General features: G+C 40.7%; 1 protein-coding gene across 1 annotated transcript; it reads left to right on the top strand.

The window, feature by feature from the left end:
- Window positions 1–324: 324 nt before the first annotated feature.
- Window positions 325–19,069, top strand: LOC140867470 (protein STAY-GREEN homolog, chloroplastic-like). Its single transcript, XM_073272538.1, has 9 exons — window positions 325–454; window positions 548–643; window positions 1,722–1,947; window positions 2,213–2,249; window positions 2,293–2,466; window positions 3,175–3,735; window positions 3,834–3,884; window positions 18,606–18,680; window positions 18,950–19,069. The coding sequence occupies exons 3-6, from the start codon at window positions 1,832–1,834 to the stop codon at window positions 3,181–3,183; spliced, it is 336 nt and encodes a 111-aa protein (XP_073128639.1). The 5' UTR covers window positions 325–454; window positions 548–643; window positions 1,722–1,831; the 3' UTR covers window positions 3,184–3,735; window positions 3,834–3,884; window positions 18,606–18,680; window positions 18,950–19,069.
- The last annotated feature ends 671 nt before the right edge of the window (window positions 19,070–19,740 follow it).

The raw sequence follows: 19,740 nt of genomic DNA, 5'->3' as shown, positions 1-19,740 counted from the left end.
TTGGACCACGGCCTACATGTGTGTGTGTCCTACCAAAATACAACTTGATATCTACCATCCTATACTTACTAGTGAGTTGTATTATGTTATAGATTGTTTAGTAAAATGGTATTTAATACAAGTATTTGTTGAAATTAGGTATGGAGGTGGTCCTGTATTGGCGCGAAAAGTTATCAGCACTAGCCTTTCACAAACAGAATTGTCTGTTGAAGTTTATCCTATATGGCTTCAGTTGCATTAAATGCCAAAAGGTGTCAGTTCTTTCATAAGAATAAGCAAAAAGGTATGGCGAATGTGTTCCCTACTCCCAAAAGGAATGAGACAGTTTATTATTTACCTTTTGCCATGGCTGCCTATTTTCTAGTATCTGCTACACTGAATTTCATCTGGCAGGAAACGATTGGCAAAATTCACCAAAGGGCTTGTGAGATTTTTTTATCTTACCTCGAAGCAAGTAAGACCTTGTCCTATGTTACCCTATTCTCATATGTGTTTGTTTTCTTAAACTCACGATGATAAATTTAGTCAAATAAATTTCCTTGCTCAGGTGTACATTTGGGATTACTTCAGTCTTAGAAAGCACGCATTGATGAGGGACATGGAAAAGACGCTTGACGATGCAAATATTCAAATGGATCAGGACGTGGGTCTCTATGTTTCACCTTCTATTATATCTGACAAAAGCATGTTTATGTAAAACCGCTTTTTGTTGGACCATAAACTGAATTGTCGTATGCGCATGTCCCATTAAAAACTCAATGCTCAGATTGGTTGCTCATGTCATGATTTAGTCTGTCGTAAATCATAGCGTTTCAAGAAGCGATATCAAATATTTTTTGAGTGAAACTCGTTCTCAACTCTGTATGAAGTTTCTTGCAGATCACCTATTATTGGTTAATTGATATGTTTACCAAGTTTTACCTGACACAATGTGTGCATCTTATGTTCTTTATGAAGCAATCTCAGAAGTGATTATGATTCTTTTCATTTTCTTGGTTGGCCGATGTAGGCATATAGGACATTTGGGGTTTGGGGTGGAGTTTGGGTTTTTATTCATAAGGTATTTTTGCAAATTTATTGGTTAACTTTTTTTGTCCCCATATTCTTATTGTATATGATTGTTAAATTTCTTTTGGCGTCAAAGAAATAAACTATTGTCTACATCTGAAGAATATTTTTACCAAATGCATGTTATGTTATTGAAAGAAATATTACAATAGACATTCTTTGAACTTCCTAATGAATCACATAAGTCTCAAGAATGCTTTTCTTGATTGATGAGTTTTGATTGATTTCGGTATAAAAATTATAAGCCTTAATTTTCTTTGATTTTCATAGTGGATTTTATTTAATTTTTTTGAAGAAAAACCAACCGTTATGGTAAAATGGTTTTTTTGCATTATTTGACTTTTATGTCTCAGGATTTTTATGTTGCCAAGTCTTTGATTCAGTGGTTTAAAAGGTTTAGCTTCCTTTTTCTTCTTCTTGTTATAAATCCTTCTGGTAGCGTTTTGTTTTTGCTTGATATTATCGTAGAGAAGTTAGAAAATATTGGTATGCCTTGATCGGTTTTATGGTAGACATGCTAGAGGATAGTATATCTGGATGAGAACTTTTATGTTTCTTTTGGTTTTATAATTAAGTAATATTTCCCTATCTTCAGATTTTGATTTTGAAATATTGAATTCGGCTGTTCAAAACTTGATTTCTTGTTTTTCTAGTGATATTTCTTAGTTTCGGGAGACCGTTCTGTATCGGTGGAGGTCAACAACTATTGTTCTTCGTGTAAAAGGATCTTTAGTTTCTTCTAAAAACTTGGCGAAGATTGGCCATGGAGCAGTTTCAGCAGGTGGAGGCAGGACCTGCTGGCTCTGTGTCGAAGCAACAAATGATTTTCATGATAATGCAGTTCTTGGGTGAAGAGAAGTTCAAGGAATCAGTACACGAGTAAGTCTTACGGCTGCTTTTAAATTATTGCTTGATCATGCATTATGAGTTAGAGGATAATATCCCTCAACTACTATATTGTGTTTTCTGAGGATATATAAATCGCACTCTCGAGTACAGAGTAATCTAAGCTTCAAGAAAAACAACTAAATAAGCACCTTTTTTAGGAATATGAAAGTAAATATAGCCTTCTTCATCTTTGTTCTACTGGTTTTATTTTATCTTATGTGTCACAGTCTATGCTCTTTTATTACGGTTTGTGTAGGAGATGTTCCACCAAGAAAAATCAATCCACTGTCCCGGTAATTTTCTTCAAAACATATTTTATTTTTAATATATCTCCAGGTCGCGAGATTATTTGGGCCAGCTATATTTGAAGCATCGAAGCTGAAAGTTTTGTTCGTAGGAGTGGACGAGAAGAAACACCCCGGAAAGCTTTCCAGAACTTACACTCTTAGGCACAATTATGTCACCTCCAAGCTCACTCTTGCAATATCTCAGACCATCGATAATTCACAGGTTCATTCTATTTTTTTTATACCATGCAATTAAGGTTGTAATTAATAATGGGATTAGTGATTAATTTTTAAGTTTTAATTTAATTTAATGGGTAACGGAACCATTTTTTCTCCAGTTGGTTACATTCCAGAAAAAGTTAGAAAGTGCGTAAGTACACGACGGTGGTTTAATTACTTAAATATTCCGTAATAAAGACAAGAAAGCTGACCGTGTCGGCTGTGATTTATCATTTTCTTTCATATTTTAATCTACTTTTTTTTACAATTATATATTTATATATGTAATTAATGAGCATGGGAAATTATTACTACTTTCTTGATTTCCATTTTGGCCCATTCATTTGTGGAGTCGGGGAGTGAAAGTGATAGCTTGACATTTATTTGTGAGTGGAAAAATTGTTGGTACAGTGTGACACACGGTAGATGAGAATATATTAAAATTGAAATTTTTTTGTATGTGTAAATGATTTTTTTTAATGGGTTAAGATTATGTATTGATGGATAACATGATAAGCCGTGAGAATTACATATTTAATTGAGATGAAATAATATTATTGAATGGATCTACATGTATATATTTTGTTTTGTGTGGCTTGGAGATTTGTGTAAATGATTGGTTTAAATGGGTTTTATTTCTTTTTTTCTACCGTAGCCATTTTCACACACTAGCATGCTTAACTTTTCTTCTTTTTTTTTTTAATTTCTGCAGGTGCAATGAATTCGTTAAATTTTTGCAGCATAGCAAGGGTTGGAAATGTAAGTGGAAATGTAGTAGCCCGTAACCAAAATCAGTAATTAAGAAATTAATCATAATTACTTGGGAAGAGTTCGGAAGCTCCGAAGGTGAGTTCGGAAGCTCCGATGCAGGATCGGAAGCTCCGATGGTATTACGTCAGGCATGACGTGTGGCAAGATCAGAAGCTCCGATCAGGATCGGAAGCTCCGATCACCCCTATCCGAAGTCAACAAGTGATATTTTGACACGTGGCAGATTAGGATCTTCGGAAGCTCTGATGGCAGGATCGGACGTTCTGAACGAGGTTCGGAAGTTCCGATCGAGGATCGGAGGCTCCGATCGTTGTCTATAAATAGAAGGCCGAGAATTCATTTTCAATTGCCAATTCCGGATTTTCTCTCTACTCTAGTCATATTCGAGTTGTTCTAGCCTTCCTAGGCTTGACCTGGGAGTCGTCGAGGCGTTCGATAGTCGTAGCGGAGTTGTGCCCAAGTTCTGGAGGCATCGACATCAAAGGGCTAACGACGGACGAAGGTATAGCTTTTGCTTCCTATAAATATTTAGGAGTATGCAATAGCTTAGTTAAGGCTTTTAGAGCACTTTAATGATAGTAGTATCATTTGGCAGTGTAGAGCGGACTATAGGCGTGGACCTAGAGTTGGTAGAGCTTGCACTGATTTGAGGTACGGAAGTACTGTTCGAGATATCCTGACTGAGTATGCATGTATTATGTAACTGCATGGCTTATGTTGGAAAACTGGCGAGTTCCCAGACCAATTACGATTGATACCCGGTGCAGCGGAAGTTTAAAAATTTTTTCATGGAACGTTTCCATGGTATGGGTATCAACCGTTCATCGATTGAATTATGTGTGTGTAAAATTTAAATAACAATTAAATAAATTTTACCTCAAATCTCGCAACGAGATTAATGGACACCAACAGAACAATTCTGCTCTTGTTGTCTCTCCCTGGAACCGATGAACGCCTTCAATCAGGTCCACGAACAGAGGTTTAATCCCTCTGATAGATTGCACTAGAAAATCTATCAGAAGTTTTCTGCGAAGAGAATACACGAATTTGATTCGTTATTCCTTACTGCGATTCAAAATCACAGACCGGAATTTTCTCTGACAGAGTAGGGAGGGGCGCGGCCAAAAACGTTTTGAGAGGCTAGGGTTTTCGAAAATTGCTCTCAAAATAATGACCTGTTGTGTGTAATTTCTGTACTGAAATAACTTATTTATAATGCAGGCCACTAACACCTTAGGGCCCATTAGTCATAAGCTGGGGCCCGACAAGCAAAGCCCGCTCGTTCAGAAATTAATATAAAATTCATAGTGACTCCGATTGATGAAACGATTTCACCAATGTGCACAGAAACCATTTCTGCACGTTTTAAAGTCAAAATAAATTTTCCTGAATCCGAATTCAGTGGTTTCAAAAAATGTCCATCCCTATGTCATTTTAGGAAATCCTACTCCCTTACTCTTATTTAAGAAGTCCAACTCCTTAGTTCATTAAATTTAACTCTTTAAATTTAACTATCTCAACGGGGATTAAAACTCCATTACACTGTGTGACCCTCAATGGTTCAGGGATACAGCTAGCCGTGGGCTCACAACTCCTTGTGACTCGGAACAACACTTTCCGACTTGCCCAACGAATCATGGTAAAGCGCCTAGCAACATCGCCCCATGATTCCCTAGGTATCACTGATAGTGCCTACAAGAACCAGTAGATTTTGGTTAGCGTACAGTACGGTCCCTTCATCCATATATCCCGATCGAATCAACAACCATTGGTATATCGAGAGTCGCTCAAGATTCGATAACTATGCAATGCATCTTGAAGATCAAATTAGTGACATCGCATGTGCTACTAAGAAACCATTTCTTAAATCACATCAAGTACTCTGGCCAGAGATTTGTCACACTAATATCTCCTCAGATCGCATAGGATATCCACACTCGCAAGTATGTGGTGAATCCTTGACAACAATGCATTGACTCCTATATGTGTCGTAACTGTACCCAATCTCGACACCTGATGACCCCCTCAGAGTCGGTAAACGAGTCAAAGCACAGTACTAGCATATAGAGTCTCCATGATGTTTCAAGTCGTAAGGACTAATGGTGTACAACCAAAACCGCGGACTTTATCCACTCGATAAGTGATAACCACTTGGAAAGTCCGGATAGGGTAGTTCGACTATTCATCCTATGAATATCCATTTGCATGCTTCGAACATCTCCATGTTCCCTACCAATGAAACGTGGTACTCCGCATCGCAAATGCTAGTCTCAAACTCGAGCGATCCTTATCCTTATTATCGGACGGCTCAATCGACTAGGAACGGTTTTAGAATATACAGTGACTATAAGATGTATTTCATGATAGACATCTCCATGTTCTACCACATCTTACATACACTATAGTATATTCAAGGTCTTTATCAAAACAACAATAGTATATCACAATATAACAATATGAAGTAATATAAAGTCATTGCCATAAAAGTGTAAATAATATTAAACAAAAGATTGTTTATACAAAGAGTCAACAAAGCCCATAGCCACACAGTTGGCTCACTGGGCACCCACTCTTACAATCTCCCACTTGCCCTATAGCCAACTAGTCATACTACGTAGACCCATTGCTTCGCGATGTTTGTCAAACAATGGTCCTGGCAAAGGCTTAGTAAGTGGATCAGCGATATTGTCTGCAGAGGCCACTCGTTCGACACTGATGTCTCCTCTTTCCACAATCTCCCGGATTATGTGGTATTTCCTCAGTACGTGTTTGGATCTTTGATGAGACCTTGGTTCCTTTGCTTGAGCAACGGCACCCGTGTTGTCGCAGTACACCGGGACTGGACCAACAAATTCAGGAATGACGCCCAACTCTTGGACGAAATTCCTCATCCAAACGGCCTCTTTAGCAGCAGCTGATGCTGCAATGTATTCAGCCTCAGTGGTGGAATCCGCTGTGGTGTCCTGCTTGGAACTCTTCCAAGAGACAGCACCGCCATTGAGCATGAACACAAATCCAGAGGTTGACTTCGAGTCATCCACATCACTTTGGAAGCTAGAGTCGGTATAGCCTTCCAGTTTGAGTTCTCGTCCTCCATAAACCATGAACATATTCTTAGTCCTTCGCAAGTACTTAAGAATGTCCTTCACGGCTTTCCAATGCATCTGACCAGGATTAGACTGATATCTGCTCGTGACACTCAGAGCAAATGCTACATCCGGTCTGGTAGATATCATCCCATACATGATACTACCTATAGCTGACGCATATGGTACATGTGTCATATTCTCTATCTCTGCATCAGTCTTGGGACACATAGACTTGGATAGAGAAACTCCATGACACATGGGTAGATGTCCTCTCTTGGACCCATCCATTGAAAACCGTTTCAATATGGTATCGATGTAGGTTGATTGAGTGAGTCCTATCATTCTCTTAGATCTATCCCTATAGATCTGTATCCCAAGAATGTAGGATGCCTCACCCAAATCCTTCATCGAAAATCTACCTGATAACCATATCTTTGTTGACTGCAACATCCCTACATCATTCCCAATGAGTAGGATGTCATCAACATAAAGTACTAAGAATGTCACCGCATCCTTAACTACTTTCTTGTACACGCAAGGTTCCTCCGGGTTCTTGATGAAACCAAAATCTTTAATTGTTTCATCAAATTTATGGTTCCAACTTCTTGATGCTTGTTTTAGACCATAAATTGATCTCTGAAGCTTGCATACCTTATGCTCGCTTCCCATGGATGTGAACCCCTCAGGCTGCTTCATATAGATTTCTTCCTTAATGTCTCCTTTAAGAAAAGCAGTCTTCACATCCATCTGCCATATCTCATAGTCATACCATGCAGCTATGGCAATTAGGATTCTTATGGACTTGAACATTGCGACTGGTGAAAAGGTTTCATCATAGTCAACTCCTTGCCTTTGAGTATAACCTTTCGCCACCAATCGCGCCTTGTAAGTCAATATCTTACCATCAGGCCCAAGCTTTCTTTTGTAGATCCATTTACACCCTATTGGAACAATTCCATCGGGAGGATCCACTAAAGACCAGACTTGGTTAGTATGCATCGAATCCAATTCTGACTGCATAGCTTCAAGCCATAAATTCGAATCCGCATCAGAAATTGCTTCCTTGAAGCTTCTTGGATCACATCCAATGTCGGGTTCATCTTGACCCTCTTCAAGAAGAAGACCATATCGAACTGGAGGTCTAGAAGTCCTCTCGGATCTTCTAGGTGCAGGCGTGTCCAGCAATGGTTCCTGAGGTGTGGGATCGTTATTTTGTATTTCGGGTTCTTCTCGAACTTCTTCGAGTTCCATCATCTCGCCTTTCTTATCCAATAAGAACTCCTTCTCCAAGAAGGTGGCATTCCGTGAAACAAACACCTTTGTTTCAGCAGGATAATAGAAATAATATCCGATTGAATTCTTCGGATACCCCACAAAATAACACAAGCTGGATCGACTATCCAACTTATCTCCCACTGTCCGCTTCACGTAAGCAGGACATCCCCAAATCCTCAAGTATGAATACTTAGGAGCTTTGCCATTCCATAACTCGTATGGTGTTTTGTCCACTGCTTTAGTGTGGACGTTATTCAACAACAATACCGCCGTTTCAAGCGCATAGCCCCAAAACGAAGGTGGAAGCTCAGTGAAGCTCATCATGGATCGAACCATGTCCAACAAAGTTCGATTACGACGCTCCGATACACCATTAAGCTGTGGTGTCATAGGAGGAGTCCACTGAGAGAGAATCCCATTCTCTTTTAGATAGTCCAAAAACTCGGTACTCAAGTATTCTCCACCTCGATCCGATCGAAGTGCTTTAATACTTTTACCTAGCTTGTTTTCTACTTCAGCCTTGAATTCTTTGAACTTTTCAAATGCTTCAGACTTATATTTCATTAAATATAAATACCCATACCTAGAATAATCATCAGTAAAGGTAATGAAGTAGGTGTGGCCATGTTGAGTCCCTACTCTAAATGGACCACAAACATCTGTATGGATCAAATCCAACAGATTTTGACTACGTTCAGGCTTCCCCTTAAAAGGAGATTTAGTCATTTTCCCTTTTAGGCAGGATTCACAAGTATGTAGAGAGTTAATATCAGACATATCAAACATGCCCTCTCCCACTAGCTTGTTCATCCTCCTTGAGGAAATATGACCTAGTCTAGCGTGCCAAAGGTTTGCCGGGTTTTGACTATCGATTTTCCTTTTGTTTGTTGTCGCCGGTTTGTCAATACAATTTACTGGAACGTCTTTTAGTTTTAGATTGTATAGATCGTTTTCAAGTTGTCCATTTCCAATTAAACATTCATTCTTGTAAATATTGCAAATCCCATTCACAAAATTACAAGAATAACCATCTCTATCAAGCATAGAAATAGAAATAATGTTTTTAATTAAATCTGGCACAAATAAAACATCTCTTAACAATAATTTAAAACCGTTCTGCAAAATTTAAATAAATATTTCCCATAGCTATGGATTTAACTCTGGAACCATTCCCGAGCCTTGACTGGGTCTCACCCATCCTTAGCCTATTACTTCTTATCATCATTTGCAACTCATTGCAAATATGAGATCTACATCTGGTATCCAATACCCAAGAAGTAGTATTAAAAATATTTATTTTAATGTATAACATACCCTTTGCAGTTCGCAACTGCTCGAGGTATTCCTTGCAGTTACGTTTCCAATAACCGGGTTTCTTGCAGTGATGGCAAACTTGTTTAGACTTGTCCAATTTTGTATGTAACATTTTGCCTTGAGATCATGGTCCAACCATTTCTCTAGTTACATCAGCCGGGGCTGTTTTCGGAGAAGCCTTTTCTAACACTTAGAAAATCTTTTCCGAACTTAGGACAATCTTAACTTATGGAATCATTCTGTGTTTGTTTGCGCCAATAAGTTTGTTTTGTTGGAGAACAGAAACATGTGGATTACTGAGAAAAACAGACAATTATCGATGATTGTTTAAATAATTTACTAAGACATAAAATTGGCGAATTTTATTTTATGAATCTCACTCCCACTATTTTAACGATTTCACCACCCTCTAGTGAAAACGGGAAACTTTTTCCTTAGTGAGAACATGGAGTCCAATTGACAAACTTATGGTCCCGAATAATATCAGCCAACCATAATTCTCAAAAGGTAGAGCCCAATTGCTTCCAAAGCAACCCCCATGTATTTACCTCATGTCCAATAAGGGCCCAATAATATGACGCCGTTTAAAGTGACATGTCAAGATGACCCATCAATATTAAGTTGTGATGGACGGTCGCCATGTGGATCCCCCAATAATATGAGCCGATCCCATGGGAGTTCCACCCAACTTACAACATTTGTCGATCCAATGTACAGCTTTCCGACGGACGGGCCCCCCCAATAATATGAGCCGGACCGTATCCGCGGGTAGCATCACATACATTGACCGTTGATGGAAGGTAGGAACATTTAAACAATATTTAAATTTCCTTTATTTATCTTGATATAAATTTTAAATCATATTTAAAATGAGGGATTTTATTTATAAAAATATTTGTCTCATCATATTTAATTTATTGCATGCATTGCCGGATTCACGCAATTTATGTCTAAACATGCATACAATCATAATATCACATATTATATAGGATGATCGATTCCATTTCTAATTGACCCGTGGTTGCCAATCACGGGTCTTAGTCCAATCCTAGGTAATATGCAGTATGCAAATGCAATCCTATTACATATGCTTCCAATTTACATTTCTTCAGTCTTCATTGTCTGCTGGGCCCACCATCTTCAAATCTTGATCTCCCACTAAATCTAATGTATTTACAATAAATAACAATGACAAGTAGGGGATACATTTTTAGGGGGTGGGAACGGGCTATAAACCAAGCCCACTTTTATTACATATGACATTCATATCGGGCCATAAACCAGGCCCATTAATAAAACCAACAACAATAAAGAGAAAATGTAAATTCCTAACATACACCTACAAAATTGGTCATGGCAATCGATCATCCTTATCCAATAACATTTAATTCAAAATTAATTTATTGGATAACATGCTGTGGCAATTCAAATTTAAACAAGATAAAATCATATTTTATATATAAAATCACATTTCACATATAAAATCATATTTTATCTCCATATCAAATAAAATCATATTTTATCTATAAAATCCAATTTTACAAATAAAATCATATTTTATCTAATATATCATAAGATCATATCTTATCATCAATTGTACCAAAATAATTGATTTCAAAATTCAATTTACGGATAAAATATTAAAATTTTCCAAAAATTCAAATTTATCCAAAATCAATTTTAAAATTTACGGACTCGAACAATTCGATCCGAAATCTCGTGAACCAATCAAAAACAATTTTTGACCGGACCAAAAATAAAATTTTAAATATTAAAATTAATAAAAATATAATTTTTTCCCGCGGGCCGCCCGGGACACTCCCGGGCCGGCCCGCACCCGGGGAGCGGGCCGGGGGCAGCCCGGCTGCCCCCTTAGGGCAGCGCCTGGCGCCGAGCGCCGCCCTGGGCGGCGCCGAGCGCCGCCCCTGGGCAGCGCCGAGCGCTGCCCTGCGCAGCGCCCAGCGCTGCCCTGGGCGGCGCCGTGCGCCGCCCTGGGCGGCGACGGTCGCCGCCTTGGGCGGCGCCGTGCGCCCCCTTTGGGCGGCGCCGTGCGCCGCCCGGGGCAGCAACAATTGCTGCCCCACCGGGCAGCGATCCAATCGCTGCCCGGGTTTTGCCCCGAAAAATATTTTTTTTTTTATTTAAAATATTTATTTTGTTTCAAAAACCGAGACTCAAAAATTTTGTACAATTGATTAATTCAATCGATTGATCTGAGCAACCTGGCTCTGATACCACTGTTGGAAAACTGGCGAGTTCCCAGACCAATTACGATTGATACCCGGTGCAGCGGAAGTTTAAAAATTTTTTCATGGAACGTTTCCATGGTATGGGTATCAACCGTTCATCGATTGAATTATGTGTGTGTAAAATTTAAATAACAATTAAATAAATTTTACCTCAAATCTCGCAACGAGATTAATGGACACCAACAGAACAATTCTGCTCTTGTTGTCTCTCCCTGGAACCGATGAACGCCTTCAATCAGGTCCACGAACAGAGGTTTAATCCCTCTGATAGATTGCACTAGAAAATCTATCAGAAGTTTTCTGCGAAGAGAATACACGAATTTGATTCGTTATTCCTTACTGCGATTCAAAATCACAGACCGGAATTTTCTCTGACAGAGTAGGGAGGGGCGCGGCCAAAAACGTTTTGAGAGGCTAGGGTTTTCGAAAATTGCTCTCAAAATAATGACCTGTTGTGTGTAATTTCTGTACTGAAATAACTTATTTATAATGCAGGCCACTAACACCTTAGGGCCCATTAGTCATAAGCTGGGGCCCGACAAGCAAAGCCCGCTCGTTCAGAAATTAATATAAAATTCATCGTGACTCCGATTGATGAAACGATTTCACCAATGTGCACAGAAACCATTTCTGCACGTTTTAAAGTCAAAATAAATTTTCCTGAATCCGAATTCAGTGGTTTCAAAAAATGTCCATCCCTATGTCATTTTAGGAAATCCTACTCCCTTACTCTTATTTAAGAAGTCCAACTCCTTAGTTCATTAAATTTAACTCTTTAAATTTAACTATCTCAACGGGGATTAAAACTCCATTACACTGTGTGACCCTCAATGGTTCAGGGATACAGCTAGCCGTGGGCTCACAACTCCTTGTGACTCGGAACAACACTTTCCGACTTGCCCAACGAATCATGGTAAAGCGCCTAGCAACATCGCCCCATGATTCCCTAGGTATCACTGATAGTGCCTACAAGAACCAGTAGATTTTGGTTAGCGTACAGTACGGTCCCTTCATCCATATATCCCGATCGAATCAACAACCATTGGTATATCGAGAGTCGCTCAAGATTCGATAACTATGCAATGCATCTTGAAGATCAAATTAGTGACATCGCATGTGCTACTAAGAAACCATTTCTTAAATCACATCAAGTACTCTGGCCAGAGATTTGTCACACTAATATCTCCTCAGATCGCATAGGATATCCACACTCGCAAGTATGTGGTGAATCCTTGACAACAATGCATTGACTCCTATATGTGTCGTAACTGTACCCAATCTCGACACCTGATGACCCCCTCAGAGTCGGTAAACGAGTCAAAGCACAGTACTAGCATATAGAGTCTCCATGATGTTTCAAGTCGTAAGGACTAATGGTGTACAACCAAAACCGCGGACTTTATCCACTCGATAAGTGATAACCACTTGGAAAGTCCGGATAGGGTAGTTCGACTATTCATCCTATGAATATCCATTTGCATGCTTCGAACATCTCCATGTTCCCTACCAATGAAACGTGGTACTCCGCATCGCAAATGCTAGTCTCAAACTCGAGCGATCCTTATCCTTATTATCGGACGGCTCAATCGACTAGGAACGGTTTTAGAATATACAGTGACTATAAGATGTATTTCATGATAGACATCTCCATGTTCTACCACATCTTACATACACTATAGTATATTCAAGGTCTTTATCAAAACAACAATAGTATATCACAATATAACAATATGAAGTAATATAAAGTCATTGCCATAAAAGTGTAAATAATATTAAACAAAAGATTGTTTATACAAAGAGTCAACAAAGCCCATAGCCACACAGTTGGCTCACTGGGCACCCACTCTTACAGCTTATATGTCATTGATTATGCTGCATTCATTTGCATACTGAGCTATCTCCTTCGAGATGTCTGTTAGTAGGGATTTTTCTTATCCTGTTAGTGGTTGGAATTCCACCGATTTGGGTCCGGCATATCCACTTGTATTATGGTATGGGAGCCACCTCCTGAAGCGATGGCACAGCGTGCTACATACCAGGGCCCGGTCTGTCTTTGTTATCTGATCCTTGACCTCGAGTTTTTAGGGAGTTCACTTTGAATGCATGTATACTCATACTCTCGTACTGAGCATTTTATGCTCACATCTCGTACTCTGTATTTCTGGACACCCTATTCCATAGGGCAGGTTTGCGATTGGATGAGGCGGGTGGATCCAGGAGGGGCTAGGCAGTTGTTGGCCAGCTGGAGCTTCGCCTAGGTTTATTTTGTTGTTATTAGATTGATTCAGCTATTCGATCTGGTTGTATAATATTTGGGTATTCACAGATTCCTTTACTTGGGATTGTATAATGTTTATGGTTTCCGCAGTTTTATTCTGATATCTGTTTAATTAAAGTTAACTGCATGCCTAAGTTCTGTTTAGTAGGTGATCCAGGTAAGGGTCACTACATTTATGGTATCAGAGCATGCAAATTATTCTTGGGATTTAGTCTCATCATGAGGTATTTTTGTAGATGGCAAACTACGATGATGAGAGTAGCCACGGAAGTGGAGGCGGTCATTGGGGCGATGCCGACCGAGAGCGTCATCGAGAACGGCGTCATCGTCATCATGACGACGAGCGTTTCACTGTGCGTCGATTCTTAGCTATGAGTCCTAAGCCCTTGGTTGGATGTGAGTCTCCGGAGGATGCGGAGAACTGGTTAGACCGCATGGAGACGACTTTTCAGACTTTTCACTGCACCGAGGAGCAGAAGATGGTGACCCTGGATTAAGTACCATCCGGGAGCTGCTAATCTCACCGCTGATGCTTTGAGTCGAAAAGTGCGACTATCCGCACTTCAGACTTGTTCGATGTCTAGTGCAATCAGTGACTGTTGTACTTCGGGATATACCTTCAAGCATAAGAAATGTATGCAGAGTATCCAGATGTTTGCGATATTATCTGAGCCAGCTTTGTATTCGCGGATTCGAGAAGCTCAAATGTCTGATTCAAAGACTCAACGTTTAGCTCGTCTAGCTAACGAGGGTAGCTCGTCTGGATTTCATTATCAGTCAGATGGTTTTCTGTGTTTGTCTGGTAGGCTTGTGATTCCGCAGGATGAAGAGTTGCGAGAGGAGATTTTGTCTCAGGCACATCGCACTAAGTTGAGTATTCATCTTGGGAGCAACAAGATGTACAAGGACCTACGTACTCGTTTCTGGTGGAAGGGAATGAAATGCAGTGTTTATCAGTTTGTTTCGAGATGTTTGGTGTGTCAACAGGCCAAAGCAGAGCATCGACGACCTGGAGGATTACTTCACAGTCTGCCTATTCCTGAATGGAAATGGGAGTTTATCACAATGGACTTTGTGACCCATTTGCCGGTATCCCCGAGGAACTGTGATGCTATCTGGGTTGTGGTGGACCGACTCACAAAGTCAGCGCTTTTCATTGCCTATAGCCGGGAGAACAATGTGGATCGTATGGCTCGGTTGTACATTCAGGAGATCGTTCGACTTCATGGAGTGCCTGTGAGCATTGTCAGCGATCGGGACCCCAGGTTTACTTCTAGATTCTGGGGGAGTGTTCAGCGTGCGATGGGTACTACTCTCAGTTTGAGTACTGCCTATCATCCGGAGACTGATGGTCAGTCAGAGCGCACTATCCGTACTTTGGAGGATATGCTTAGAGCGTGCGTCATGGATTTTGGTTCAGCGTGGCAGGATCACTTGCCATTGATCGAGTTCGCGTACAACAACAGCTATCATACTAGTATTGGGATGGCACCTTTCGAGGCGTTGTCGTACTCCACTCTTCTGAGAAGAGGTGGGGGAGAGACAGGCTGAGGGACCGGAGTTTATCCAGCAGGCAATAGACATTGTTGATCAGACCAAGAAACGGATTAAGACTGCACAGGATCGTCAGGCCAGCTATGCTAATACCAAGCGTAGGCCTTTGCACTTCGATGTCGGGGAGAAAGTGTTTCTGAGAGTGTCACCTTTCCGCAAGATTCTCAGATTTGGCCTTAAGGGCAAGTTGTCTCCCAGGTTTATCGGACCGTTTGAGATCTTGGAGAGCATTGGTGATTTGGCTTATCGACTAGCCTTGCCACCGCATCTTTCCAGTATTCACGACGTGTTCCACGTATCTCTGTTGCGACGGTATGTGGCGGATGAGTCTCATATTCTGCAGCGGTCTGAGGTTCAGGTAAGCAAGGATTTGACTTATGTTGAGAAACCTATTTGTATCCTGGATTATAAGGATAAGTTTTTGCGGAACAAAGTCATTCCTCTGGTTTTAGTTCAGTGGTAGCACCGAGGCACTGAAGAAGCTACTTGGGAGCTTGAGGACAGGATGCATAAAGACCATCCTGAGTTGTTTTGATTTCATTCTTTAAGTTGTTTTCAGTTGCAAACTCTGTAAACGTTTGATTTGAATAAAGAATGTTTCTGATTTCTGTATTACATTCAGTACTTAAGATCTGTTTTCGAGGACGAAATATCTTAAGTGGGGGAGAATGTAGTAGCCCGTAACTAAAATCAGTAATTAAGGAATTAATCATAATTACTTGGGAAGAGTTCGGAAGCTCCGAACAGGATCAGAAGCTCCGATGGTATTACGTCAGGCATGACGTGTGGCAAGATCGGAAGCTCCGATCACCCCTATCCGAAGTCAACATGTGATATTTTGACATATGGCAGATCAGGATCTTCGGAAGCTCCGATGGCAGGATCGGACGTTCCGATCGAGGTTCGGAAGTTCCGATCGAGGATCGGAGGCTCCGATCGTTGTCTATAAATAGAAGGCCGAGAATTCATTTTCAATTGCCAATTCCGGATTTCCTCTCTACTCTAGTCATATTCAAGTTGTTCTAGCCTTCCTAGGCTTGACCCGGGAGTCATCGAGGCGTTCGATAGTCGTAGCGGTGTTGTGCCCAAGTTCTGGAGGCATCGACATCAAAGGGCTAACGACAGACGAAGGTATAGCTTTTGCTTCCTATAAATATTTAGGATTATGCAATAGCTTAGTTAAGGCTTTTAGAAAACTTTAATGATAGTAGTATCATTTGGCAGTGTAGAGCAGACTATAGGCGTGGACCTAGATTTGGTAGAGCTTGCACTGATTTGAGGTACGGAAGTACTGTTTGAGATATCCTGACTGAGTATGCATGTATTATGTGACTGCATGATTTATATGTCATTGATTATGCTGCATTCATTTGCATACTAAGCTATCTCCTTCGAGATGTCTGCTAGTAGGGTTTTTCCCTATCCTGTTAGTGGTTGGAATTCCATCGATTTGGGTCCGGTATATCCACTTGTATTATGGTATGGGAGCCATCTCCTGAAGCGACGACACATCGTGCTACATACCAGGGCCCGGTCTGTCTCTGTTATCTGATCCTTGACCTCGAGTTTTTAGGGAGTTGACTTTGCATTCATGTATACTCATACTCTCGTACTGAGCGTTTTATGCTCACGTCTCGTACTCTGTATTTTTGGACACCCTATTTCATGGGACAAGTTTGCGATTGGATGAGGCAGGTGGATCCAGGAGGGGCTAGGCAGTTGTTGGCCAGCTGGAGCTTCGCCTAGGTTTATTCTGTTGTTATTAGATTGATTCAGCTATTCGATCTGGTTGTATAATATTTAGGTATTTACAGATTCCTTTACTTGGGATTGTATAATGTTTATGATTTCCGCAGTTTTATTCTGATATCCATTTAATTAAAGTTAATTGCATGCCTAAGTTCTGTTTAGTAGTTGATCTAGGTAAGGGTCACTACAGGAAATTTTCGAGTTGTTTAAATCCTTGTTTCAATTCTTAGTTTCAAGCGTTTGACTTGGGTATTGATTATAATAATAGAGTTGATTTTATGTGTTTTTATGGAATCCTTTCTTTTCTTCATCTTGCTGATGAGGAGATTTGTGAGTTTGTGTGTTTGATCGAGAACAATGAGGAGGCTTATATACACAGCTTCTGTAAAGGCTGCTTCACCGTTGAAGGGAGATGAGGTTGCTTATAAGGATTATATGGATGGAACTTGTTGGACCCCTGCTCATTTCACTGTCCCTTACACAAGTGAATATGTTGAGGTAATTGACTCATTTATTTACTGGTAATAATCAATAAAATATCTCTATTAAAAACAATATTTTGTATAAGGAGTATATGGATTTGAGAATGTCGCTACATAGTTTTTTCTTTGTTGAGTGTGCTATTCCTGTAGTAACCCGCATTTCTAATTAGTGATTAATGAGTAATTAATTACGTGATCATGTTTAGATTAAGTAAAAACATGATTAAGTAAGTTCCTGTTGGGATAACGGACTTCAGAAATGGATTCAGAGCACTCGAATTAGTTGAATTGGTTCAGCAGGATCGGACGATCCGAAGAGGAGTTCGGAGGATCCATCGAAAGCTCTGTGCCAGGATCGGAGGCTCCGATCGAGATCGGACGCTCCGTCGGCAAGATCGGAATCTCCGATCTGGACCAGGGCACATGTCATCGCTTATGTCAGCAAGGTGACATCATGGCTGACGTAATATTGAGCGATCGGACGCTCCGAAGGTGCGATCGGAGGTTCCGATCGAGTTCGGACGATCCGAACCAGGTTCGGAGGCTCCGAAAATTGCCTATAAATAAAGGGTCCGAGAATTCATTTTCTCGCACCAATTTCCTCTCTTCTCTCTGATTCCTAAGCCTTTTAACTCAGATCTAGAGAGATCTAGGCGTCCTACGGGGAATTCGGAAGTGGCTTAGTGATCTAGACGTCATCGCGGAGCTATGGCCTAGTTTTGAGGCTATCGATAGCAAAGGGCTAAAGACGGACGCAGGTATAGCTTTGGCATCCTAAAAATATTTAGGAGTATGCAATAGCTTAGTTAAGGCTTTTAGAGCTTTATTGTTGATGCATAGATATTTGCATTGTAGTAGCAGTAGACTGGACTAGTAGGCTTGGAGTATAGGCCAGTGGAGCTAGGTTGTCCAGCAGTGTTAGAGGTACGTAAGTACTGACCGAGATAGCCGGCATGATATATTTGCTTATATGTTGCATGAGTATGTGCTATATGTTTTATCATGTTTTAGCATGTTTTACCGTCTTTGCACATACATGATTTTACGTGTGACTGCATCCGAAAAAATGTGATTCATTGACAGTCTCCATAGGGAACGATGATCTCATTTTGGACTCGAGTCAGGTATGACAGTTTCCATATGGGACTTGTATCCTATTTTGGATTTGGGTCAGGATGGGGTTGGCTCAGCCCTGATATGGAGTATACGAGTACCCCGCGGAGTAGCTCTCTAGCCAGTACTGTATATTATCGGCGCCATGAGCAAGTGTTTCCACTTGAGTTTTAAATCATCTGTGTGCGCATATTTGTATTTATATCATTTCTTCGTATTGAGCGTTCTAGCTCACGCCCCTGTATTTGGGTATTGTGTACCTTGTGTAGGGGCAGGTTTGAGGCTGGACGATCCAGACGGCTCTCAGCAGGATTGAGCTTTGGGGGGGTGCGGGGTTGTAGAGGGTAGGGATTTATTTACCCTGAACCTTCGATTTGGTTGTATAATAGTATTTATACACTTGTGATAGCATCAGTTGTATTCTGCCGATTGGATTTGTTGTATTATAATTATCCGCTCTTTACGCTTTAAGCTTTTATTGCATGCACTTTTACTATAACTCTGATTAGGTAGTGAATCCAGGTTGGGTCACTACATTTTTGGTATCAGATCGACGCATTGCACTGGGAATATCGTAAAGCGGATTAAGTAATTATCTGTTCTTGTGCAATAGATGGCAGATTACGACGAGAGCCACGGTAGCATAGACGACGGTCGTTGGGGCTATCCGGATGATCGTAGACATCGGGGACAGCCCGAGGAGCGCAGGCGAGTGAGCATGCATAGATTTAAGGAGGTTAGCCCAAAGCCTTTGACGGGTGGTGAGACAGCTGAAGAGGCGGAGGATTGGCTTGAGAGGATGAACAGTGCTTCCAGGAGTTCCGTTGCACGGCTGAGGATAGGATGGAGATTCTTGCCTTTATGCTTGAGGGCATAGCGAGGAAGTGTTGGAGATCTACTTCCGCACCGTTCATAGCAGCTAGAGGTGCAGCTACATGGGTTGAGTTTCGTACTGCTTATCAGAGGTTGTATTTTCCTCCAGCTCTTCGTCAGGCGAAAGCCAGTGAGTTGTTGAGTTTTCGACAGGGGATGATGACGATCGAGGAGTACCAGCAGAAGTTCTTTGTGTTGGAAAACTGGCGTTCAGATCAATCACGATTGATACCCGGTGCAGCGGAAGTTTAAAAATTTTATTATGGAACAATTCCATAGTGTGGGTATCAACCGTTTAACGATTAAATTATAAGTGTGTGTAAAATTAAATAACTATTATTAAATTTTACCTTCAATCTCGAAGCGAGATTATTGGACACCACACAGATTTCTCTGCGCTTCTTGTATCTCCCTAAACTGATGAACAAGCTTTCCTTCAATCAGGTCCACGAATGGAGGTTTAATCCCTCTGATAGATTGCACTAGAAAATCTATCAGAAGTTTTCTGCGAAGAGAATAAACGAATTTGAT

The sequence above is a fragment of the Henckelia pumila genome, chromosome 4, assembly GCF_033568475.1.
Source record: "Henckelia pumila isolate YLH828 chromosome 4, ASM3356847v2, whole genome shotgun sequence".
Lineage (NCBI taxonomy): Eukaryota > Viridiplantae > Streptophyta > Magnoliopsida > Lamiales > Gesneriaceae > Henckelia > Henckelia pumila.
Note: the sequence above shows the minus strand (reverse complement) of the source record. Positions and strands in the feature narration are given on the sequence as shown.

Excerpts from the sequence above, each read along its gene's own strand:
- LOC140867470 (XM_073272538.1), top strand. The coding sequence starts at position 1,832 with ATGGAGCAGTTTCAGCAGGTGGAGGCAGGACCTGCTGGCTCTGTGTCG. Across the intron at positions 1,948-2,212 it reads TTCAAGGAATCAGTACACGA|GAGATGTTCCACCAAGAAAA; the intron begins GTAAGTCTTACG and ends CGGTTTGTGTAG. Across the intron at positions 2,250-2,292 it reads AAAATCAATCCACTGTCCCG|GTCGCGAGATTATTTGGGCC; the intron begins GTAATTTTCTTC and ends ATATATCTCCAG.